The sequence below is a fragment of the Arvicanthis niloticus genome, chromosome 3 (genome assembly GCF_011762505.2).
Source record: "Arvicanthis niloticus isolate mArvNil1 chromosome 3, mArvNil1.pat.X, whole genome shotgun sequence".
In the NCBI taxonomy this organism is placed as follows: Eukaryota; Metazoa; Chordata; class Mammalia; order Rodentia; family Muridae; genus Arvicanthis; species Arvicanthis niloticus.
This window is the reverse complement of record NC_047660.1, coordinates 46653850-46680692: the sequence shown is the minus strand read 5'-3', so window position 1 is coordinate 46680692 and position 26843 is coordinate 46653850. Positions and strand designations below refer to the sequence as shown.

Below are 26843 nucleotides of genomic sequence, written 5' to 3'. Positions count from 1 at the left end.
GGCATGGTTAGTTATCTATGCCCAATGTAGGCTGCAGAGGCACTAGCTACTAAGGTCCAGAGAGCTCTAGTCTCCAGTTAGGCTGGGTCTATATTTTCTTATAGGACAAAATGACTCAAGAATAGGACAGAGTCAAGTTGTCTTTCAGGTATAAGTACTGTGGACATTTGCCATTAACATGGCAAGCATAGGGAATATGACATGAAAAGGTCTACTTTTTAAAATTTCACAGGTTGGAGAGATGGCTCAGCAGGTAAAAGTGCTTAAGACAATGTAAAATTCTTGATAACACAATCTAGCTAGCTAAGAAATAAAACAAAAACAAAACCTCAGAAACAGAAGCTATAATAAAGTAGTTATGATGGGCACAGAATGCACTCACATACAGAACTGAGACTCAAGACATGTAGTAACTATAGTTACAGATGAATAAATGTTATAGTCTTAGAAAATGAAATGAAGACAATAGAATGTAGTAGTCAGGAAGTGGGGAGAGACGGACGATGATGTGCCAAGAGCGATTATGATCATTGTTTTTCAAAGTAGACTGGTGTACCATGCTGTAGAATGTCCTCTTCCTCGTCTATGGCCAATCTCAGCTGATATCAGCTGCTAAGAAGACAAGGCCTGGCTAGTGTCTGGATAGAGAACTCCCTCTTCTTTAGTGGGACTATGATGGGGTCTGGGTTGTTCTCCATCAGCACACAGACCAGGATCTTGCATTTACTGACTGCTCATCATGGCTTAGCTCCATTTTACTTGTCTCCCATCAGTTTCTACTTTCTCCAAGTCAGAAGAAGAAAACGTAAGAATCATCCTGAATTTGGAATAGGTACTAGCATTTAACTACTATACTTTTTCTTTTTCACTGTATTAGCATTATCAAAATACAAAGTCTCAAAAAAAGATTCTATTTTAGAAATATTTTAAGAAACACTATGTAAAGTGGCCGAACATGTATTATTCCCATTTGTTACTTTACTTTTGAAAACTTAAATACATTTTTAAATTTAAAATTCACTAGGCCCTGACTTTTATCCCCAGCACTGCTAAAAAAGGAAAATGGAAGAGACAGGATGGATGAGAAAGAAAGCAGGAAGAAAGGAGGAAATGAGGCATTTTAATGATACCCTATTACCATAACTATAAAACACTTTACGGTTAACAAGCCATGCAGAGAATACAGTAAAATTTATTAATCGAATAAATGTTGTACTATTCCAAATAAGCAATTTAATCATTGTATCTGACACATCAGCATGCAATAACATAGACATTTACCTTTAGCTAGTAAAAAAGTGATCCAAGAAATTTTTAGCACCAACATAGAATTTATTTCAGTAGATAACCTGGTAAACAAACATAAAGCAATAAAAAAATTAGACACTGACAAAGTTTTCCAGCTTTACTTTTGGGTAGTTTGTCTTATTTTAATTATAGACTTGAGTTAATAAATACATAATGGAATGCAACCCTCTTTAAATGCACAATTAGCACCTAAACTCAATTAATCCAGTTCTTTGATGTGCCTACCAAAATATTTATTCTAATCTAAAACTATATAAAGCCCAAGGTACACTAATTTGTTTCTAATTACCTTTATACTTGTTTGCTGTTTTTCTAATTAAAATGAACAATGTAAACAAAAAAAGATTAGGTGGCTCAGATTTTGTCAACTTAACACTCTGCCTGGATAAATTTTCCATAGCATTATCATCCATTAGAATTGACAGATTTATATCAATTAATATATGCACAATTTGCATTTCTATCAGTCATTTCAATGCCAGTGCTTTAATGGGGCAGACAATCTCCAGACTACTTGAGCTATTTATAGAGAAGATCACTGACATACTGTTCCAGGCTGCAGTACAAATTTTCAAGACAATTTAAGATTTGTAAATGATATTTTTTATGAGTATAAATATTTTGCCTATTTGTGTGCCTGGTGCCTGTAGGGGCCAGAAGAGGTCATCACATCCCAGCCCATGGAACTGGAAATACAAACAGTTAGGAGCCATCATGTGGGGTGTTGGAAATCAAGCCTGGGTCCAGTCCTTTCTCTAACCCCCTAATTAAGAATGGTTTTTGTTCTTATATAAAAGTATACATAGCCTTGTTGATAAAATCCCTGTGCTAGATAATCAATAAAAACTTAATGAATGGGCTGCATTTTCCTCAGAAAAGTGACAGAGACCACTGAATTCCAGCTAACTGGTTCTCCTTTGCCATATAAGGCACACATTTTTTGAAGATAAATAATCCAAATAGGATTTTACCACCTTCATTTATCAAGTAGTATGTTTTCATCACCAAAGTAAACAGTATGTTTGAGATTAGTCCAGAAAAACAAATTTTAGTGAAAAATAGCATGCTACTTACACATTGCTGGGTTGTGTCAAATATATAAGTTCACATGTCCTGAAAGGAAAAAAATAACTTCAGTAAAATATCACCTTAAAAAAACTTTTTAAATACTACTGCAGCATAAATCATTAGCCTTCTAAAACAAAAAGTATATCTGCTTACTACAAAGCAACATCTCACATCACCGTGTTTTAATTACAAAAGAACCGGCTCCTGTCACTCACTTTTAAATCAAAACCAATAACAAGACCAGACTGTTAAGTCCCTGGGTAACTAATGACTAACTATCTAGTAAGCCATATATATCTCTTTAGTTTACCCTATAATAAACAAGCTTTGGCACTGCAATCTTCATCCTCCAGAAAACTGTATGAGTAAAACGGGAAAAGGAAACCTTGGTTTGATCCAAAGCCACCAATGTTAAAGCTAAATTATTCCATAAGACTAGTCAATAAAAATCTGAAGTTCCTTTTACAAAGTGCAGGGCAGCCTTGTAAAGCCAAATCAGACTATGTCATTCCTCAGTGTAAAAGCATCCAACAACTTTCCACTGTTTGCAGGACACAGTCCTAGCTCGCCACTGCCCAGCCCCCATCCTACCTTCCAGACGTCAGCAGTTCAAAGCACATCCGACCACTGTTTCAGTGTGCACATGCTCGTCACATGCTTAGCACACCTAGTTCCAGTCCCCACTCATTTTCTTGATACATTTCTATTTCTAATCCCTATTCAGCATTTCCTTCTCTCTTTCTTTAGTCAAAATCACTAGTACTACAGTTACCCTCTCACCTAGTTAAGATACACGGTGTGCTACAGCATTTCTACTTAGATGCAATACTCTGCAATAGAGCATCACAACCATAAGTACATTCTTCATGTGTACATGTTGTGGTGTATACATGCTTGCACTGGTGCACATGTGTGCATGTATGCAGAGGCCTGAGGTTGATGTCAGGTATCTTCTTCAATTGTTCTTTCATCTTATTCTTTGAGGACAGAATCCCTTGATCAAACTCAGAGCTCATGGATATAGCAGGGTACTAACAGTTAACTTTATTTATTTATTATTTATTTATTATTTATTTATACTCCAGATTTTATTGCCCCACCGCCACTCTTCAACTGTTCCACATCCCATATCTCCAACCCAGCCTCGCACCTCCCCACCCCCGTTCACCACGGGGCTGTTCCCACTACCCATCCCACAACAGTTAATTCTTGATGTGGTTTGTTAATTTGTTTACAGCAAAACAGCTGACATCATACAGTTTCTTATTCCATAAAACACTTCTTGTATAAGATCTTAACTGATGTTAAATGCTGTTATGGTTTGTGGTTTGAATGTGAAATATCCCCAAGGGGATCACACTTGAGAAAGAGTCACGGGGGTGGGGTAGAGAAGAGGTGGGGTGGGGGTTCAGGCTTCAGTAGCCAAGACCACCTTCCTGTTCATGCACCCTGCTTCCCTGTGATGGTGTTTTCCAGGCCTAGTGCCACATCTTCCTCACCATGAGAAACTGTCTGCCTCTGGAACTGTAGGTCAGAGGAAACCCTTTCTCCCTGAAATTGTTTCTATAGGGGTATTTTATCATAGCAACAGAAAGTAACTAAGACAAATGTAAGTATAAGTCATTTAAAAAGTGCTGAACTCAGCCAAACAGATCTATTCTATCAAACTTCCAAACACCTTGCATTGCCTTGGTATTTTGTGACTGTCTAAGAGGGGATACAATATGAAGATATAGTATTATGCACTGTTTTTCAAACTTGTTTTTTCTTGTTTTAAAAGCTAATATATGGGCTTGTGAGATAGCTTATCAGGTACAGGTACTTACTGCCAGGCCTGACAATGAAGTTTGAAACTGGGACCCACATGGTAGAAGGAGAGAGCCAACTCCTCCAAGTTGCCCTCTACTGTCCACATCTGTGCCCAAATCTGCCCACATACATGCACATACACAACAAATACATTACAATACAAAAAATTAAAAGCTATCATGAAAGCGCTATTTATGTATTATTTCATTTGATACGTTAAATACTTAGCAGGTATGTGATGGCTAATCTTGATTGTCATCTTGACCTCATCTGAACTAACTAAAATCCAAAAATCCAGATCTTTAGGTGAAGAAAACACACCTTTAACCCCAATCTAGTCTGAGTGATACCTTCTGCTGGGAGTGTGTATAAAGAAGGAAGCTTTTGTTCTTTGCCTGCTTGTCCTCACCTTGCTGGGAAGTCCATTCCTTCAGGGCCATTAGAGCCTGCTTCTTCAGGGTTCCAGCACATGCTGAAGACCAGTTGAGACATCCAGCCTGGTGGACTGAGTGCACAACTACTGGAGTCTTGGACTTTCCATTCATAGTTAACTATTCTTGGATTAGCAGGACTGTAGCCTGTAAGTCATTCTAATAAATCCCCTTCAGATATAGATCTAGAGATATAGATGCGGGTCTGTTCTATAAGTTCTGTTACACTATAGAGCCCTCATTAATGGGTACTCTATTAACTCGATTTAGACATTAGAAAACTAAATACCCAAGTTAGGAAACTCATTTATCCAATATCACATAGTATATACTCAAGGTCAGGTTAGAATACAGACCTGTGTGACTGCTTCTCTACTAAGCCCTACTATAACCCCCCCTCTTAGATAATATGATAATATATACTGTTTTTGATAGAGAAAAAAGGATAGATGGGTAGCTTCTACCCTCTCAGTTGTAAGGGCACCCTGAACTTCATAATACAGTAAGGAATCTATGCATCTTTACTATAAGCAGCTCATTGTGGACACACTGTAATGGTTGTTGAGTAGCTCCAAGTCAGGTGGTGCTTCAAGAGGAATGTAAAACCCAGCTTCACACAGAAAAAATGATAACAAAGGCAAACTGCAGAAACTAAAGAGAGGAGCATCATCATAAGACTCTCAAGGCAGACCAGAGGGACAGGGCCTACTCTGGAACACTGACTGCTCCTATCCCCTGTCAGTTTTGCTGGCTACAGACTCCAGGAGAGATCCCTCTAGTTCATCGGTGGTTTCTCAGACCGTGAGTTCACTACATCAAGTACATCTCAAAGATTAAATTCCTCATTGATTATATGTGTTTATGTCGATGGTCATCATGAACTATCACAGTCCAGTCGTGTTTGAAGACAATTCTTTGGTAACTGTGGTCCTGTATCCACAGACTGCACTGTGAATATTGCTGCTTATACTGGCCCTTAGGGAACAGGATACAGGAAGATCCAGAACCCTTCAAAACTGTCTATATAACTGCTAAAGCTTTTCAATTTCAATATGTAGTAATTGCAATATTCTTTTCTGTTTTTATGTAATTTAATCAATTTTCTATAACTTCCTTCTCCCTGGCCTTCCAAACTACTTAAAATTACTCTTCAAAATAAAGAAAATTCTTAAGACTTAGTAGTCTTAAGATTAATATGAACATAAAGAGAAAAGTGTCAGCTTAATGTTTTATCTATTGATCACTGCTCTGTTTAGAGAAAAAGAAGATGGTAAACCACCTAAACAGAATATTCTATAAAGCCTAAAAAATCACATATGAGATCATTCCCTTTTCTAATACCCTTTTCTACCTCTCTCTCAACTCCCAGGATATCAAATGGACTATATGAGAGGAAAGAATAATAAACAACAAACAAATCCCTGAGAACAGAAGCTGATATCAAAGCAGAGTACTAATGTCAGATAAGAAAGTAAAACTACTTGCAAGTATGAATTAAAATTATTATAGCAGAAATGTAAATGGGGGGAAACTCACAGGGCCCTACCCCTAGACAAATAACAGGCAATTAAGGAATGAGAGCAGGAAGAATAATCTATCTCCCAGGGAGAAGCCCATTAATAGTTATTCAATACCAAATGATTAGCCTTTAATCATATACACACAAGAAACACTGAACAGACTCAGCAGGTTATAATTACAGATTTATGCATAGACATGTAACAACAACAAAGAAAATGAGGTGCCAGATTTAAAAGGAAGCAGAAACAAAGTGTGGGAGGGGAGGGGAGGTGTAGGAGGAGTCAGAGGAATAAAAGGGAATAGGGAGCAATGATGTAATTATATTTTAATGACAAAAGTAGAGTAAAATTACTATAGCAGGAAACAGTAAACACTATTACCCAAGTCATTCCTAGCCCTCAAATTCTAGATCTAGAAATAATCTCATGGTCTTTTTTTAAAGCACTGATTTGTGAAGCATTTTTCTTTTGCTCTTAAAGACTCATTTCATTTTTACTTATGTGTATATGTGTGTATGTCTGTTGTTCAGCACATGTTTGTACAAGTATCCTGCATAGACCAGAAGCTGAAGTTACAGGTGGCTGTGAGTCACCCGAAGTAGGTGCTAAGAGTTGAATTCTGCAAGAGCAGTAAGCATCTTAACCACTGAGCCATCTCTCGAGCCCACCAGAATTTTTTTAACAACTGGTTCAGAGAAATTTTTGCATCCTTTGTCTACCGTGGGTAGGAAACCTCTACTACAATTCTAGCAAGCTTCTTTTGAGTCATTTCATGCTATGCATGGATTTTTCCCTTTTGTACTGTCACAATCATAGTATACTCTAATGATTTATATATTTAACATTACAAGTACTTCTTCACACTGTTATTCCTCATCAAAACTAGCTTATAATAGTTTGATTATAATATTTAAAATATTTAAAATCCAGTTATAAAGAGCTTATTTCTAATTTTCAGACATCTAGATAATACCATGACAGAAACCTTTGAACTTTTTCATATTTGGAATCATAGTCTTATGAAAAATGAGATGACGGTCTGCTTGGAAAGACTGCCTCTGAACTCCACGAAACTGAACAGTCTAAGCTGATCTGAGCACAACTGTACTCAACTAAACTGTACTGAACTGAACTGCTCCAAACTGAATTAAACTATTCTTTCTCCTTCCCTGCTCTTTATTTTTTTTTTATTAGATCTTTCATTTACACTTCAGATACCATCCCGTTTCCCCATTCCCCCCCCCCTTAGAAAACCCCTATCCCATACCCCCTTTTCCTTTTTGCATTTATACATTTTTTAAAGAAATGTTAATCATAGGCTTTATAAGTTTGGTATTGTTCAATCAGAGGTGTAACCCACTACCCAACCTAGATATATCAACTATCTTTGACTGGTGGAGATACATGAACATCTGCTTCCCTGCTCTTTAAACAGCCTCTCTTTCCTGTCTGTTCTCGAGAGACTTGGGCATATCCTATCTCTGAATCACTCTGTCAAATCTTTCTCTGACTTGTCACTTTGCCCCTCAATTAAATGTCACTGACTGGAATCAAAGGTGTGTACCAAATGAGTGTCTGCATTCCAGACAGAGGGACCAAAGATGTGTACTAACAGATTCCAGCTAGATCATATCTTTGAATGTGATCACTTGTCAGAGCAGCCATGTAGCTGGATTAAAATTCCTCTATAAGAATTGATTGCTTCCGATAGGGGTATGGCTAGAGAAGGACTCAGTTTCCTTTAATGTGAGATCCACCAGAAGTGTGACCATGTTCCAGTGAGTATGTGGGTAACACAAATTGGGCTTAATTTGTTTTTTCTTCTTTTTCTCCTTTTGTGGGGAGAGAAGTCCCAAAGTGGGCAGGACTGAAAAGGGCTTGGGGTACATGATGTGAAATTCCAAAAAAAATAATCAATAAAAATATTATGACAAAATATAAGCCAAGTTTAGCCATGATTTTCCAGTTAAACAGCACAGGTGGAGCCTTCTCAACTATCACTGGGAGCACAGATCACAACTTGGTAATGGGTCACACACAATGGTTTCTATGTCTATGGACAATATGGTTTCTTTCTAGGCTGAAGAAGTTAACATTTAGATCACTATTCAGAACTACAAGTTCTACTAGACAAAATGAGAAGCAAGCTCAAAATCTGAAGAAGCAAATGACATAAAAGACTAGTAAAAACATTAATTTGGGACAAGCACTCAGAATGCTTATAAACAGCTGTACAATTAATTACCTAGGAACTAATAAAGAAATAATAGCAAAATGGATAAGGCTACAGGATAATACTTAATACTTCTATTACAAATGAAACAGTTCCCAAATTGAAGTAAAGTATCACGGTATAAAAATAAAAACCAAAGAATTAAAGTGCAAACCTAATAAAACTTTTATCTTACCGTTCTAATTTGCTGTAGAGTGCACATAACACATTATACTTCTTCAATAGTCTTGACACAGCATTATCAACTTTGGTACTGGTATCAATCTCTTTTAATAAGTCAAAGAATTTATAGACACTACAAAAATAGAAAAAGAGTGTATGAGTAGCTATCAAATTTTACTTTATTTCATTTTCAAAGCATGTGCACTTCAATTAAAAAGATTGCCAGATCTGCACCAGATCACTGTGCATTCTCTAAGAGGGATGCACTTGTTTTTGCATTTTATTAGAATCAACCCAGGCCCTAATATCTACCTACCCCTGACTATATCTATTCAAAGTTAAGCAAACAAGAAAAGCAGGGACATAAAATATGCATATTTCTTTCTAAATATATATGTATGGGTTTTTTAATTAAAATTATTATCAACTGATACATAAAAGCCCCAAAATTGTACATTTTAGGGGAGTAGCATGCGATGTTTTCATACATGTAAACACTGCATACCCAAGATAAACATACAAATCTTCTCATTTACTTGTGCAAAGCAAAAACATTTATAATACATTCTTTCAGATTTCTGCAATACATTGTACTTAAATACTAAACAGTCATTGTATCTGAATTCTTTTTATCAAAACATACAGTTCATTTTAGTGTTTCCATTTTCATATTTGAAAATTTGTCCTTACTTATTTACTCTTTGAACAAATAGCTATCTTCTACCCCTAAGGCCTTCCAGTCTCCAACAAGGAAGGACAGGCTAACTGAATTGCAGGATGCCCCGATCCCTTCCCACATCAGGCTGGCCTCCTCATCTCTCTTGTACTATACCTCTCTGAACTAAGTGCCTAAAACCCCCTGCTGGGTCTGACACTGCATCCCACAGCCCGTGTCTGATCTGACACTGCATCCCACAGCCCGTGTCTGGTCTGACATTGCATCCCACAGCCCGTGTCTGGCTACCCAGCCCATGATGATAATCCCCACCGAGTGAATGTCGACCTCACCTCACTCTGACAACTTTTCTCACCGCTTGGCATTTCCTTGTCATATACACACTAACATTCTTTGTCTTACCAAAGATTGAATATTTAGAGAAAAAAATAAAAAACTGGCTAAAATTTTAGATTGTTAAACAACTTCTAGTAATTCTTTTATTGTTTTCTATAAAAACTCATCTTCAGTATACATATTTTCAATAGGGCAGTAAAGACAGATGTGATCAGATAGATCTCAAATATCAATTATCATCTCCTCCTCTTGACACAAGGTCCCACTACATATCCCTGGCTGACCTAAAATTCACTATGTAGACCAGTCTGGCCTTGAACTCACAGAGATCAGCCTGCCCTACACCGTCACACTTGATTTCATACAATAATTTCTAATTGACGTTGTATATAAAACTGTACAAAGGCAGCTAAGTAGAGCAAAGAATAGTCATTACAACTATTATAGGTTGTCCAAAGCAAAGCCAGGTAAGATAGCACATGCCTACGGTCCCAGCACATGGGAAAGATTACTTAGGGCCAGGAGTTTGCCACCCACCTGGGAAGTACAAGGTTACACCTCAAACCAACCAAACAAAAAAGTCTGAGATAGTCAGCAGGAGGCAAAAAACATGTGGCAGAGAATATTAAAAAGTGTTCATGCCAAGAGGGGTAAAGCAGTGTTGATAAGCTATGTGGAAAGCCAAAAGGATGCAGGAATGGCAGAAGATAGCAGACATCAAGATGCTGACTGGAAACTGCTTTGAACTTCCATCAATACATACAGTTTAGGAAGTTAGTGAGAGATGCTAAAGTTAAGTTAAACATGAAGGACTTTGGTCAAAGAATGAACTGTCATTCTCTCATGGGGCCTTTGGATTACATTTATTTATGCTGTACTGATTACAGGAAAAGAGAGAGAGGGCAGGAGAAAAGGAAGAAACAGAGTTTATCATGTCCATTTGTAGGCTGTAGACACACAGAAATCACTTAGAGTAGTGCACATGCTTATGAAGACTACACCAATACCTGTCTGGAGAGGAACTGCACACCATGGACACTAAATTCTTGTGACAAAGTTGTCTTTTTCTAGGGGTAATTTAAGAGAAGGGATGGGGAATCAGTGCCTGTGCTGTTAGAGCCACTGACTCTGGTGAAGCCTTTATGCTATTTATATGCTTTATTTATATACAAAGCCTTTGTTTCCACATTTTATTTAAAGGTAGTTAAAAAGTGCTAGAAAATGTATAATGCATAATGTATTTAATCTACTTAGTTTAACTAAAACACTAATTACACTGAATTACAGATTAACTCACTGAAGATATACATCTATTTACCAACCTGGTAAAATTATTTACTGCTGCATTTTGTAAATATGTTACAAAGGAAATAATGTAAGTTCTGTGAATTTGTTTAAGATGAAAATCTACAAATTACTAGAGAACAAATTAATATATGTTTAAAGCTAAAAAAATGTTAAGAAATGCCTGGGTCAAGTGTCAATCAATACTGAATTTAATGGCAGCTTTTATGTAATTATGTAATTAAAACATCTACTATGCTAAAGTCTTTAACTTAAATAAATCTTATCTAAATTTAAAACAGCCACCTTACATTTTAAAAGATTTTTATTTTTTTACTTCTTAATCTCTGTGTGCCTGTGTGTCCGTGTGTCTGTGTTGTGTGTGTGTGTCTTTGCATAGGTATGTGCAGGTGCCCATGAACACCAAGGACCAGGGTCAAGTTCCTAGCACCCACAGGATGACTCACAGTGCCTCTAACTCCAGCTCCAAGGGCTCTGATGCCCTCTCCTGACCTCTTCAGGCACTGCCTATGGTGGACTTACCTGCAGGCAAAACATAAAATAAAAAAATCATAAATTCTTAACAACGTCCCCCCAAATTAAGTAAGCTTTAATTAACCCCAGCAGAGAATTAAAATTCATTATTGATCCCAAATCCCTTATATTAAACTTAATTTTAGCATTTCTACCAACATCTTAACGTGTATTAACGTCAGAATCCCTTTTTAACTTCAGGACTTTTCCGTCAGAGCTTTTACCTGGTTTCTATGCTTTTCTGTAGCTCAGTAAAAGTAAATGGCATCTCATCTAGGTCAACTGCTGCAATAAAGATGCAGATGCCCCAGAGTTCCTTCTTCTTTTGAATATATCCTTCCTAGAAATAAAAAGGTTCAAGTATTTTATTAAATCATCTGCACACTGGATACCATGTTAAAATTGAATTACATATGATTTTCTCATTAAACATAAAAATGTAATTTTAAATTCATATACTTGAAAATATTTAATTTTATATTAATATAACAAACACTCAATTTTTATTATAAGGAAAAAATTATGAGGAGGTTCAAAAAGTTAAATTACTATTTCCTTTGGAAACTTTGAGTAAGTTATTTATTTGAAAGTTTGTTTTCTCAGTAGTCCAATATCAATCATTAAAGCCACATTAAAAGATTCTAGAGTTTTAAACTTTGTTTCCAGGAAAGCAAATCTGACTTCCTTCTCAGAGTATACCATGTCTTTTGCTCTCATCCATCCATTTCTATTTCCCTTTGTTCAATCAAGAATTTTCTAGCCTTGTGCAGTTTCTCAACTAACCCACTTGTACAATGAATTATATGCACACCTTACTTTATCAGGCTTAAATGAAACTATGTTGAAACTCTTGACTGTAGTCAAGCACACATTTAGTAAGTGATGAGCAATGAGTAAAACTGTATGCTCCCCCTCAACAATATATGCCGCCCTCTATATGTCTGTTTTGTAGGTAATATCTGGATCATATTAAGATGGAATGAAGTGTCAGATCTATGGTCTAATAAGAAGGTAAAAACAGATGTAAGACACTTTACACATTTGTGTATATCTCATGTACCGAGTGAAGAATGAGAGCATCTAGATTATCAAATGATTGTGGATAATAAATAATTCACCATTGTCCAACTATAAACTTTTCCTTCTAATATAAACACTTTAAAATATAGCTATACAGCCAAAATAGTTTAAATGACAACAAATGACAATACTGATGATTGGTGAGGAAGAAGTGTAGTAAGACAACTGAATGTCAATTCTGAAACACAAGTTTGGATGGTTTTTATATATTTAAATATATACTTTCTATATCACTTAGAAATTCTATTCCCAATACTTATGCTCAGAAGAAATTAAAACACTACTAATGAACATAATCCCAAACTAGAAACCAACCAAATATAGAAATATAGAAACAGAAATAACCAAACTGGTAATTTTATAAACTAACTACAATAGAATCATGCAGCTGATGCTGTCTAACAAAAAAGAAAAGGCCCTAATAAATGTAACACAGACAAGTAAAAATTATTACACTGAGAAAAAGTCACCAAAAAAAAAAAAAAAAAAAGAAGAAGAAGAAGAAGAAAAAGCTAGATACAAAATAGTAGCACAGATTCTGTCCACACAGTTCCAGAGAAGGTAAAAACTCATATTTAATATCAGAAACTAGGTAAGCAGCTACCCAAATTAAGAGGTGATGTGCTGGGGAATGACTACAAAGATGGTAAGAGGACCTTCTGGTGTGGTCAGAAAGCTTTAATCCTTGCTGGCGGTCATTATATGGGAATATATCTTCATCAATTTTTTGAACTACATATTAAAAGTGATATAGCTTAATGTGTGTGTGTGTATATATATACATATATATACATGTATAGTGATTCAGCATTACAATGACTATTATATAGTCTCAGAAAATAAAAACATCAACTTTTGCCTAAGTTTTTAATTTTTTTGAGATTATGGTATGATTACATCATTTCCCTTCTCTCAACCTATTCCATGTACCCTCACCCCTGCTGTTTCAAATTCATTTTTTCTTTTTCATTAACTGTTGTTGCAAATGTGCATTTGTGTGTACGTCTATGTGTGTTCCTAAATACATACCTCCTCATTTTGTACTTTACTTGCAAGTGCATGTTTTAAGGGCTGACTGACTATGTGGTACTGGATAACCAATTGGGGTGCTCTTCTCTGGGGGAGACCACTTGGCCTGCCTCAGCATTCCTTAGTTGCCTGTAGATTTGATGTAGGATTGGGGTCCTGTGAGCTTTTCCCTTTCATGTCATATGTCAATTGGTGTCCTCCTTGGTACATATGTTTCTTAACCTTTGGAATTTTTAGGTGGAGTTATCACATTTCCTGATTGCTTCTTTGCCCCTAGCCACCTACCCCTGTTGAACATAACTGTCCTCAAAATACCTGCCTATAGCTACTACAGTCTGTTCTAAGAACACTCTCACACTCTTAGTAATTAAATATGACAAAATTTACTATATTGCTTATTCATTTTTTAAACACACCAGAAAAAGGCTTTTGTGTTATCCTGGAAATTGAAACCCAGGCTTCACACATACTGGGCAAACAAACTCTAACACTGAACTACATCTCCTTCCCTAAAAGCCTCAAATTTCATTAGAATAAAGTCCTACCACCGAATTATACCCTGTCTGCTTTGCATTTTCTGTGTGTGTGTGTGTGTGTGTGTGTGTGTGTGTGTGTGTGAACTAGAGGCTACCTTGGGCTATATTACTCAATTGCTCTCCACTTATCTTTTTGCACAGGATCTCTTACTGAACCTTAAGCTTGCAGCTTCAGCTAGGCTGGCTAGTCGTGGAGCCCCACAATTGGCCTGTCTGTGCTGCTGCCCTCTCCCAGCATTGGAATTAGAGTTTGGTAATCTGAACTTGGGTCTTCATGTGTACATAGTAAGCATTTTATCCACTGACTCATACCAATGTTTCATTTTCTTAAAGGTATATTTCAAAGAGTAGGAGTGTTTAAATTTTAACTTAATATGTTGTCTTTTTTATTTTATGGCTCATTTTTAGTGATGATATCTTTAAAACTTATCTCTAACACAGTCTCACAATGATTTCTTATATGTCCTGCTCTAGAATTATATGTCTAGGGTTCATGTGAACTAATTTTTCCAAGTACTATGAGACAGAAAATTAATTCTTTTAATACATATTTATTGGCAATTCACATCAACTGGTAAAGGTTTAAGTACAACTTGGCAGAAGTTGGCCTCTCCTTTTACCATGTAAGTTCCAGGAATCCAACTCCAGTTGTCAAGCTTGGCAACAAGCACCTTTACCCACTGAGCTATCTCTCAAACCCTGTAAATGAATTTTTTACAACTAGATATCCAGTAGCTCCAGCTTCATTTATTGAAAAGAATAGCCTCGCTCTAGCGACTTACCTTTGCCCTCCCTAGAAAATGAACTGACAATGCATGTGGTCTTTTCCCAGCTTCTCTACTCTACCCCACTGTTCTCTGTACCACTGGTCTTTTCACCAATACTACAATATCTCGATTACTATAGCTTTAAAGGTTCTGGACATTTTTAATTGAGTTTGAGTCAAGACTGTTCTGCCAACTTCGCTGAAAATGCTATACTCTTAACTCATAGTTTTAATTTCTATTTTAATGCTATGGCTGAAGAGTCACACTATCTAAATTTTTCTCCTTCAACCTACCACTATGAGACCTTTTTTCTTAGCTTCTAAAGTCCTCTAATATTCTTGTGCTCTTTTCTGTCTCTCTGTGTTTAACTCCAACCCATTGCTACCCTTCTTTTAATAAGCACCCGGCCCACTCCCCAAGCCCTGCCATCATCTTCAAACAGAGGGTCCCTGTCTCATGCTTTTTTGTAGCACAGTGACTCTGGGAAGCTCCAAGATTTATTTCCAATCTAATTTACAATTAAATTGAAAACAGGCATGTTTTTATTTATTTGTTTTGCTGTAATTTCATAAACCTTTTTATAAAGAACTTGCAAATAAATTTTTTTCTTAAAATTTATAAAAGGAAGGCTGGAAGGATAGATCAGAGGTCCAAAGTGTTCATGACTTTGTCAGAGAATTCAAAATCGGTTCCTGGCATCTCATCAGGTGGCTCACAACTGTTGATTTGACTGGCACCTCTGACCTCCAGCTTTCATGAGCACCTGCACTCCTGTGCGCATACACACAAGCACACATAATTTTTAAAAAGCTTAAAAATTATTGAAGGAAACCCAGAACAACACTTAAACAAACAAACAGGTAAAACTTGTGGAGGAAATGGATAAACACTTTGCAAAACTAAAAAAAGTACCTTTCTAAAACCAAATTCTGCAAATGCTAAATCTTAGAATAGTGTCAACTGAATGATATGTTGTTAGGATATTTTGAGATATTTAGTTGTACAGCTAAAGAATTCACCCAGTAAAAATAATTGGAGAGCTGGGTCAAGATCCTTGTAACAGATGTTCTAATAGCTACTTACATATCCCCAAACAGTGGCAATCACCTAAATATCTTAAAATAGAATGGCTAAACAATGCTATAGTTGAATTATGGGATCACACAAAATCCTAAGGCATTTTCAAAGAATAGTCCAAGCACATGGAAAATGCCCAAAGTACAACATTTAGGTGGGAGAAAAAAAACTACAAAATTGTATTGCCTGATTCTGATTTTATAAAAACAAATAAAATGGTAAGGAAAAGAATACAGTATCTCTAAAGTGGGTTCTTATCTCTAGAGCTACTAGGATCATAATCAGTTTTAATTTTCTTCATTAATTCAAGATACATATTCTTAATTTAAATCAACTGCAACATAGAAGCTGCAACAGTAAAAAGTGTTAAATTTATGAAAAACAGGATAGAAAAATTAGAAATATAAAATTATGAAAATAGCAAACTTCAATTATTTATTAACAATTTAAATCAAAATATACAATCAACACTTTACATGGCTATCTATTATGTGATTTAGTGTTCCTCTGAACCACCCTAAAGACAACCCCAAATTAGTGACAATTTACTGGAGCTTGCTTTTTGACATGTTCTCACTTATGAAAGAGCTCCACCAAGTGGTAACAGTAAGTATCTTAAAAACAAAACTGCAGTCTGAAAAACTGAAGCTAGCTGAACATAAATCTAAACTGTAATTTCACAAGGTAAAAAAGTCTTATGAGATTGGCAGCAGGAAAAGGCACTCTCGTCCAAAGCTGATCCTCTGACTTTTATATCCAAAATTCACATGTGCCATGACATGAATGTGGAAGTTGTCCTCTGACCTCCACACTCATGTCAATGTGTGCCCCATCACACACACAGTAAGTAAAATGTAATGAAAACAAAATACTAGCAACTGGAAATATGTACTCTTCCAGTCAAGCAGTAGGTGTGCAATAGAAAGTCTTGAAACAGAGGAGCTGCTTCTTTCTATGCTTGGATTTTTTCTTCATTTAGGTTTTATATATGAACAAAAGAAATAAGATACTAATATGTCAGGAACCCCATCCTACTTGTACAGCCTGACCTGGCAGCAGTCAGCAGTAAAGACGATCTTGGATATGCACAAAAGATGCAGGAGTGGCAGAGTCACAAAAGAAGGTAAAGGCTAACCTGCTTGACTCAGTCACAGGTTTTGTTTGTTTGTTTGTTTGTTTTTTAAGACAAGATTTTTCTGTGTAGCCCTGGCCATCCTAGAACTTGCTCTGTAGAGCAGGCTGACCTCCAACTCAAGAAATTGGCCTGTCTCTGCCTCCTGAATGCTAGAATCAAAGGTGTGCACCACACACCCAGCCAACAGCAGTTTTTGTTTTTGTGTTTTTAAATTTACTTATCTTAATCTTAGTTTATGTATATTGGTATTTTGACTGTAAGGATGTCTGTGTGAGGGCATTGGATCCCCTGGGACAGGAGTTACAGACAGTTGTGAGCTGCCATGTGGGTGCTGGGAACTGATTCCTGGTCTTCTGGAAGAACAGCCAGTGCTCTTAACCACTGAGCCATCTCTCCAGCCTGCCAATCAGTTTTAATGAGACATCCTGGGGTAAAAACCAGGTGAATTAACCATCTAGTTACATATTTGAGTGTGGAGTTAACTCTACTCCCAGGAAAACATGGACCTGGCAAGTCCAGGTTACCTGACCCTATGCCCAAAAGATGAAGAACCAAGATTCCTTCTTTAAAGACTGGATGCAGATCTCAATGTTACAGCTCTTCTTTGGACTGTGTTTGACTTGCATGTTCATTTTTAACTCTATCAACAAATTTATAAGTGTCTTGAAAACAGAAAATTCTAATTTCTGTTATACCCTCCAGAGTCTAGTACACTATCCAGCACTAAAATGACACATAATGCATATATTTTAAAGTTGTAGCAACGTCTATGCCTTAATATGGGATATAGTAGCTTTCAGATTTTCTTTCTTTTTTATTTTTCCTCAACATGGTCAGAAAAGCAAGTAGCAACAGAATCACCCAAGAAAAAGTCTGTTGATTCTGCCCTGGTTTCTCCAGATCCCATCTACGTTCTAATAACAAATTAACTGCATCAACCAAATAATTCAAAGAAATGACTCACAGGCCTCATTTTCTATACAGGGAACATAACTGGCCTAGAATTTAGCTCCTAACATTAATTAATGATTTAAAAAAAATATCTAGCAAACTATAAATTAAGAGGTACTTCCTCAACTTAATAAAGACTATTCACAGAATACCAGCTGTTAAGTCAATAATGACCAAGCTACAACCCACAGAATCACAGAGGTTAGGTACAGAGTAAGGGATTAAGAGGGACATGGAGAGACCTCCCTAGGAAAGGGAAAGATGATAGTTATGGGGTGGGGGAACAGGAAGATCAAATGTAGAAGGGGATGAAAGAAGGAATATGGAGAGAAACAACCAAAAATTAAAGGCTATTTGAGAGACAGTATAGAAGCCTAATACAGTAGAAGCTCTCTAAAATATATACATACATGAAAGTGATTTAAATAAAATCACCAAGTAAAGGGGGAGACAGAGCCCCAACTAGACATCCCCTGTCACCAAATGAAACTTTCAGTACCAAGATGGGGTTACATCTAATTGAGTTGTTGGCCAAAGGAGTCCCATAGGAATCCCCAAAGAACCGATACTGTCGCCAGGACTATAGGCTGGTCTCCCCAAACTGACAGCAAGGCCCCATTGCTGAAGACAACATCCACACAACTCACTGAACATGGAGAAGTTGAATTGGTGCCTACATAATGTCTTCATCTCTACATTCTATTATCTTTGGTACAGAAAAGTACTCTGCTACAAACTGTTTGATCTACAATGGTGTCCTACATGCAAGATCTGCTAAGGCAATGGTGGCACAATATTTGTGGGAGTAACCAACCAATATCTGATTTGACTGAAAGCCCACTCCACAAGATGGAACCTATGTCCAACACTGCTTGGATGACTGAACCTGAGATTAGATAGGCCTGGCACCTAGGGTAAAACCAAATATTACTATTCTACTAAAAGAGTATAGTAATGAAACAAAACTACTAATGCATTCTGTTATACTTATAGATCAGTGCCTTGCTCAGCCATTTTCAGAGAAGTTTTCTCTTACAGCAGATGAGAAAAAATACAAAGACCCACAGCCAGACATGATGCAGAAAGTAAAAGACCTTGGAACACTCCAAGGGAATGTCCTAAATGGAAGTCCCCATCAACCTCTCCCCTCAGGGATCATGGGACCCCACAGAGGAGGAGGCAGAAAAAGTATATGAGCCAGATGAGTTGGAGGGTGAAGAAAACAACATCTTCTAAATCAATACGATCAAAGTTTATATGAACTCACAGAGAGTAAGGCAGCGTGCACAAGCTCCACACCAGGCCCTCTGTGTATATTTTATGGCTTCCACTTCAGTATTTTTATTGAATTCCTGAGTGAATGAACGAGTGGGTCTCTGATTCTTGTGCCTTCTCAAGCTATGTTCCCTAGAGCTGAAAGGAACAGGGAATATATGTCCCTATCTCTAACCCAGAAGCAATATGTGACTGATACCTACTTGCAAATGTAAATGTAGTTTCCTCTAAGGGACTCTCACTGGGGAAAAGAAACTACTCTTAAAGGTAGGCTGCATGCCCAGCAGTAGGTGCCAACAGAAAAGGATTCAGTAGTCACTGGAGGTTTCTTGTCTCATAACATTATGCCAGGGCTTTTCTATTTCTTTTCTTTTAAATCTTATTTTATTTCATTTGTATTTTTCTCTCATTTTACTCTCTCTCCCTCTGTGTGTGTGTGTGTGTGTGCGTGCGCGTGCGTGTGCGTGTGTGTGTGTGTGTGTTTGTGTATATTATGGCTCCCAGTTTAGTGTTTTTATGGAGTTCCTAGGTGAGAATGAGCGGGTCTTTGTTTCTCATGCCTTCTCCTCACTCTTTTCCTTCTGTTGGTTTGTTTGTTTGTTTGTTTTGTCCAATTCTGATGCATTAGTTTTTGTTTTATTATTATCCCCTAGAAGCCTGTTTGTCTGTTTTTTTAATGAGAAAGGAAAGGGGTGGGTCCAGATAGAAAGGGAGGTAGAGAGGAACTGGGGGTAGGGAGGGGAAACCTTCATCAGAATATATTATTTGAGGGAGGAGGGAATCTATTTTCAATAAAAAGGAGAGAAAGGAATCTTCATAGAAAATCTATAGCTAATATCATACTTATTGATGAGAAAGTGGAAACATGATATCAGTGCTATCCTTTACCACACAACTGACATCATTCAGAATTCCAGAATAATGCAATAAAACAAAACAAAAAAAAAAAAATCAAAGTTGTTTGGACTGAGAAGAAACAAAAATGACTTTGTTTAAAATTATTCAATCATTTCTATAGAAATCCCAAAGACTCAATAGAGACTATGAGTTCTACTAAACGTTATAACGAGGATACAGGAGACAAGGTCAGAGCATAAAACCCAATTGTTTTGCTATATCCCAACAAATAGACTGCAATTTTTAAAAAATACAATTAAGCAGGATGTGGTGCACATGCCTTTAATTCTTGATTTTTGTGAGTTTGCATCCACCCTGGCCTACACAGTGAGCTCCAGGCCAGTCAGAAATACATAGTGAGACCCTGTCTTAAAAAAAAGAAAAAAGAAAAAGGAAAAAAAATATAATTACATGAGCATCTAAAATGGGATAGTTATACATAAAGCTAATAGAGTCTATACAAAATTAACCTGAGGGAAACCATAAAACTCTAATTAAAAATAAAAGACCTAAATAATCAAGGAGACCTATAAATTCAATATAATCATTCTAAAACTAACAAGACATTGTAGTTTGGATTGAAATGTCCCCAAAATGTTCAAGACTTGGTCCTCAATGTAGCAATATTCAGAGGCAGAGTTTTCGGTAGGTCACTAGGTAACAGAGACAATCCATCAATGGGCTCATAACTGAATGGTCCATCAAGAAGTGGTGGGAACTGCTGGAGCTGCATCTAGCTGGGGGAGACTGTCATTGGAGGCACTGCACTCAAGGGTATATAGTTCTTGCCCCTGGCCCTTTTCTTTCACTTTCTCTATTTCTTAGTCAGCATAAGAGGTGCAGTTGTGCTCTACTGGACACTCTGAGCCTTACGTGGTCTTGGCTCAGCTGGAAGTAATGGAGCAAGTTATCACAGACTGAAGCCTCTGAAATCATAAACCAAAACAGATATTTCCACCTTTTAAACAATGTCCTCATACATTTTACCTCAGAGGCAGAAAGCTGGCTATCACATAAGGAAAGGCATTAGACCCAAACTAGCCCACACAATACCGAAGGACAATGAAATTAAAATAGAATTAGCACCTAAGACTTATGACAAAGTTCAACAGTAAAAATATAAGGCACTGGAAAAGGAAAAATGGAGAGTATAGTGGTTTAAATTAAAAAAAAAAAAAATGGCTGAATAGGGGGCTGAAGATCTGGCTTGGAAGTTAAGAGCACTGGCTACTCTTCCAGAGGATCCAGGTTCGATTCCAAGCACCCACATGGCAGTTCACAACTGTTTGCAACTCCAGTTATAGGGCACCTGGCACCCTCACATATATACAGGGAAAACACCAAGCACATTTGATAAAAAGAAAAAGAATGCCCCCATTAGGCTTCTATGTTTGAATGCTTAGTCATCAGGGAGTGGCATTACTTGAGAAAGATTAGCAGGTGTGCCCTTGTTGGAGAAAGTATGTGTAGGTGGGAGTTGCCATGGTCGTAGTGTGTCTTAAGAGCAATAGAAGAGTGACTAAAACAAAAGTTGGTACCAGGAGTGGGGTATTGCTGTCATAGACCTGACCATGCTGCTTGTTGGAGTAATATAGAAGACTTCAGGATTGGGGACTAGAAAAGTAATTGAATTCTTTAAGCAGGGCTTAATGAGCCATCCAAGTAAGAGCATAGAAGACAGTGGTGCTAAGTACTGTAGGGACACAGTTCAAGAGGTTTCAAAGGGAAATAATATTAGCAAGTGACCTAGAGACCATTCTTGCATAATTTTGAAGATTGTGACTGCATTCATTGTCCAAAAAAGCTGCCTGATGCTAAACTGGGTTAATGATGTTGGCAGTAATTTCAAGATAGCTTAGTACTGACCCTGTCACTTGGTTATTCATGGCCACTCTTATGCAGATTTATAATGAAAAGGATCAAGCTGAGCAAAAAAAAAAAAAAAGAAAAGAAAAGAAAAGAAAAGAAAAGAAAGAAAGAAACTGTATAGCTTGAGGAGAAAGGGGGAGCATCAGGAAATGAAATGTTAGAGCCAAGTCCAATGCTCAAAAAGATAAAAGAGTTTAAAGAACAGCCTGATGATAAATAGAATAATGAAAATGTTAACTTCAGGTAAAGAGACCAACCAGCTAAGCTTTCAAACTGTGAAAAGGAATTAAAGAAAAAGCTTAAGAAGTGAAGGAATATGTCAACAACAGAAGGGAATGCAGATGTAACTAAATGAGGGGGCTATGTTCCAAGCCCAGAAGCAGCAGAACTTGACAGCTCCAGCCATGTGGTTCTGACTTTAGAGTCAAGAGTACACGAAAGGGGTTGTGGAATCTCCCTCAGCAGCTAAGGAAAGCCACTGAAGCTAGGTGTGTACCAGGAGTGTCCCTGTATGGAAGCCTAGAGAGGCAACTGCTTGAAGTTGTGAAGGTGAAGACTGGATTACCCTAGAACCCCCAAGATGTTGAAAATGCCAAGTTGTGGGACACCTGCCTAGGAGAGCTAGATACGGAGTATGGAACCAGTCCAAGTGAAAGAAGCATGTTGACGTCAACAAACCTGAAAGCTGTTGGAGATGTAGAACACTTGGACATCAGATGTGCAGATACAGAACTTGGAAACTGACCCAATGGTTTTTGTTCCTTTGGTCCAGTATTTTCTTACTACTCCCACTTTCTTCCCTTTTGTAATGGTAATATATATTCTGTGCCACTGTATGTTGAAAGTATGAGATATAATTTTTGATTTTGATTTTACAGGGGTTACAAAATTTTCCTTGAGTCTCAGAAAAGACTTTGAACTTTTAAACAGTGATAATACTGTTTTGAAGTTGGACTGAATGTATTTTTTTTTTTTTTTTTTTTTTTTTTTTTTTTGCATTATGATGTAGCTATTAGCCTATGGGGCCTAGAGAATGGAATGTAGTAGTTCGAATAAGAATGCCCCCCTCACCATGGGGCTGGAGAGATGGCTCAGCAGTTAAGAGCACTGACTACTCTTCTAGAGGTCCTGAGTTCAATTCCCAGCAACCACATGGTGTCTCACAACCACCTGTAATGAGATCCATGCCCTCTTCTGTTGTGTCTGAAGACAGCTACAGTATACTCATATACATAAAATGAAAAACTAAATCTTAAAATAAAAAAAAAAAAGAATGCCCTCCCATAGACTCCTGTATTTAAATGTTTAGTCATCTGGGAATAGTACTACTTGAGAAGATTAGTAAGTGTGGCCTTGAGGTTTCAGAAGCTCAAGCCATGCCCAGTGTCTCTCTCTGTGTATGTATCTGTCTGTCTGTCTGTCTGTCTGTCTCTCTCTCTCTCTCTCTCTCTCTCTCTCTCTGTGTGTGTGTGTGTGTGTGTGTGTCTCTCTCTCTTGCCTATGTTTTCAGATACAGAACTCTCCATTACTTCTCCAGCACTATGTCTGCCCACATGCTACCATACTCTCCACCATGATGTAATAGACTAAACCTCTGAAATTGTAACTAACCCCCAATTAAATATTTTGTCTTTTAGGAGTTGCCATGGTCATTGTATCTCTTCACAGTAATAAAAGGGAGGCTGAGAAATAAAGAGACAGTAGAGAACAGAGAGACCAGAAATGGAGACACACAACTGCAACCTAATACAATAGTCTTTGATAAAGGAGTAAAACACAATACTATGGAAAAAGATACCTTTCCAGCAAACAGTGCTAGCAATTATACATCTTCACCCAAAAAGAAAAAGATAGATCTTCACCCAAAAAGAAAAAGATGTTATAAACTCAACCCTTCCATACCACACAAAAGTAATTAGAAATGGGTCAGAACGTGAGAAGGGAAATGTAAAGCAACAAGGCTGGAGATCTAGCACAGTGCTAGTAGAGTGTGCTTTCCTACAGTGCACAGAGCTGCGGGCTCAGTCTCCAGTAAAACACACACACACACACACACACACACACACACACACACACGAGAGGGGGAGGGGGGAGAGAGAATATTTGCCTAATAAAGCAAAAAATATAGCTGTCCTTTGGTTCAGCACTGAAATTACAAACTTTGGTTCTGTAAATTCGCTATCAAGAGAATAAGAACATAAGTCACAAACTTGGGGTAAATATTTGTAAACAACATAGCAAAAAAAAAATGCAAATGCTTTAATTTCAATAATAAAACAAATAACCATTAAAATAGGGGAAAGGTCTCAATAAGCATCATATCAAAAAAGCTACACAAACAGTAAATAAATCACTTAACATATATGCTATTAGGATGTTCAAACAAGAAATTACTTTGCATTTATTAGAATGAAAAAAGAAAATGCATAACACTGACAACACAAAATGCTGGCAATGATGTCCAGTAATTTACTAACAGGTTTGGGAATGTAAAATGATTAAGCCATTGGAAAATCAGTTTGTCAGTTTCTTACAAATCTAAACATATTCTTACCACATGACACAGCAACTCGTCCTTGGTATTTGTCTTAGTTGGAAATCCTCTGGTTATAATAAAACACCATGACCTTAAACAACTTGAGGAGAAAGGGGCTTCTTTCAATTTACAACTGTCAGGTCACATTCCACTGCTGAGGGAAATCAAGGCAGAAGCCAAAACAGGGCGGGAAACTGGAGGTAAGAAGTCTTGAAAGAGTGCTGCTTACTGTCTTGCTCTTCTTCAGCCTGCTCTATTACAGCACTCTGCAGCACCAGCCAAATGGTAGTGCTGTCCACCTTGAGCTAGGCCCTCCCACATCAATTACTAAGCAAGAAAATATACCACAGACTTTCCTAAAGACCAATCTGGTAGCAACATTTTCTCAAGATTCTACCTTCCAAAATAACTCTAGCTTGAGTCAAGGTGAAATAAAAACTAGCCAGCACAGTCTTTATTACAAGGAACTAAGCTTCTCTCTCTGCCTCTGTCTCTGTATCTCTTTCTTTTACACACACACACACACACACACACTCTCCACAAGCTTGACATGATAGCACAAGCTATAACCCCTGGCAGTCAGAAGACCGGGACCGGAGAATCAGGAATTAAGGCCAGCTTAGGCTTCACAGTAAGTGTGAAGCCAGCCTAGGCAACTTATCAAGATCTTGTCTTGAGACAAATGTCTGGGAGCTTCAAAGATGGCTCAGCAACTGCATGAGAACCGGAGTTTGATTCCCAGAACCCACATTAAAAAGCCAGGCATGATGCCACATGCTTGAAATCCCAACCAACAGGGAGGTGTAAACATTGATTCCTGAGCTTCCTGGATGGCCAGTCTTACCCTAATAGGTGAATTCTGGGCCAGTCTCAAAAGAGAAGGTAAACAGAGCCTAATGAATGATACCGTGGTTGACGTTTTGCCTGTATATGAATATGTGTGGGTACACACATCTATGCATATGCATGCATAAACACATACACACAAAAATTTGTATGTATGTTTACAGCAGCTTTACTCATAATTGCTAATATGGAGAAGAAACCAAAATACCCTTTGGAAGTAGAATGGATAAATAAATTGTGGCACAAACAGATTACAGAATATTATTATTCTAAAAAGAAAGGAGCCACTAAGTCATTAAAAGATGTAGAAGAAGCTTAAATGCATATTATTATGTGAGAGAGCCCAACTGAAAGGTAGTATACTGTTTAGCTACTATATTACATCCTAGAAAACGCAAAGCCATGTTTTTAAAAAATGAAGAACAGTGATTACTACAGGTTGAAAGAAAATAGGCAAATTCAGGATAAACAAGCAAAGAATATTTGTAGAGCAATGAAAGTATTCTATATTACTACAATCACAGACACATACCATTCAACATTTGTCAAAATCAATATGCCATTTAACATCAATAATAAATCCTCATGTAAACCATGAACTTAGAAGTAATACGGATGGGCTAATGTAAAGTCATCAACTAACAAATAAACTACTTTGAAAGGAATTTTAACAAGGATAAGGCACAAAATAATAAGGATCAGAACTACTGTTTAGCATAAAATAATTAAAAAGTTGAGAAATAATTAAATAACTCAAGACACTAGAGACTAGGCATAGAAGGACTCTGACCCCTAAAAGACAGGAATCTTAAATGTGAGTCATACAAATGCTCAAATTAACTTGCTAAGAAATGACTGAAACAGCAGAACAAGCCATAAGAAACAAGAGAACAGTTGCTCTTCAAAAAGTGGTTAAACAGAGCTGGAGCACAGGGAAGCTGCTCTGGCCTGACTGCCCTTTATCCTGTCTGAAACGCTTCTTCACATCTCATGGCCAGCGTGGCAGCACTGGGGGTTGCAATGTTAAGAAGTGGCAAAGGCACTAAAGGGATAAATGTCATCACCGTGGGAATCTGTTCTTACCCTGACAGGTCTGTCTGAGTGCACACAAGAGCGGGTTCTGAGACAGTGAAGCTACACCTCAGGATTTCTCTTCTGCCTGCTCCACCTTCCCCTGCTTTTTCAACACAGAGGATTTCAGACTTCATCTCTCTAGAACCATGAGCTAAAATAAATTTCTACAGGCATACCTGCAGAGATTTTTGTTAACTGCAGCAACTCTCTCTACAGCAAGCCTACTGGCACCACAGTTCAAACAGAATGTGCTTGCTTCATGATTCATTTTGATTGGTTGGTTTGGTTTTCTTGTTTGTGACAGGTTTCACTCTGAAGTCTTAATAGGATTAAGACCCACAGGTTCATATACTTCAATACTTTGTTCCCAGTTAGAACTGCTTGGAAAGGGTCTGGAGGTGTGGCTTTGT

General features: G+C 37.3%; 1 protein-coding gene across 3 annotated transcripts in view; it reads right to left on the bottom strand.

Moving 5' to 3' along the window:
* The window catches only part of Rb1 (RB transcriptional corepressor 1), a 140005-nt gene that overhangs the window by 98302 nt on the left and 14860 nt on the right, over nucleotides 1-26843 (bottom strand). For all 3 annotated transcript variants that reach the window (XM_076930734.1, XM_076930735.1, XM_034497700.2), the window contains 4 exons: nucleotides 11586-11701; nucleotides 8545-8664; nucleotides 2383-2421; nucleotides 1282-1349 (listed from right to left, as the gene is read on the bottom strand). In XM_076930734.1, the coding sequence (XP_076786849.1) occupies nucleotides 1282-1349; nucleotides 2383-2421; nucleotides 8545-8664; nucleotides 11586-11701 (343 nt within the window). The remainder of the gene's footprint in view (nucleotides 1-1281; nucleotides 1350-2382; nucleotides 2422-8544; nucleotides 8665-11585; nucleotides 11702-26843) is intronic.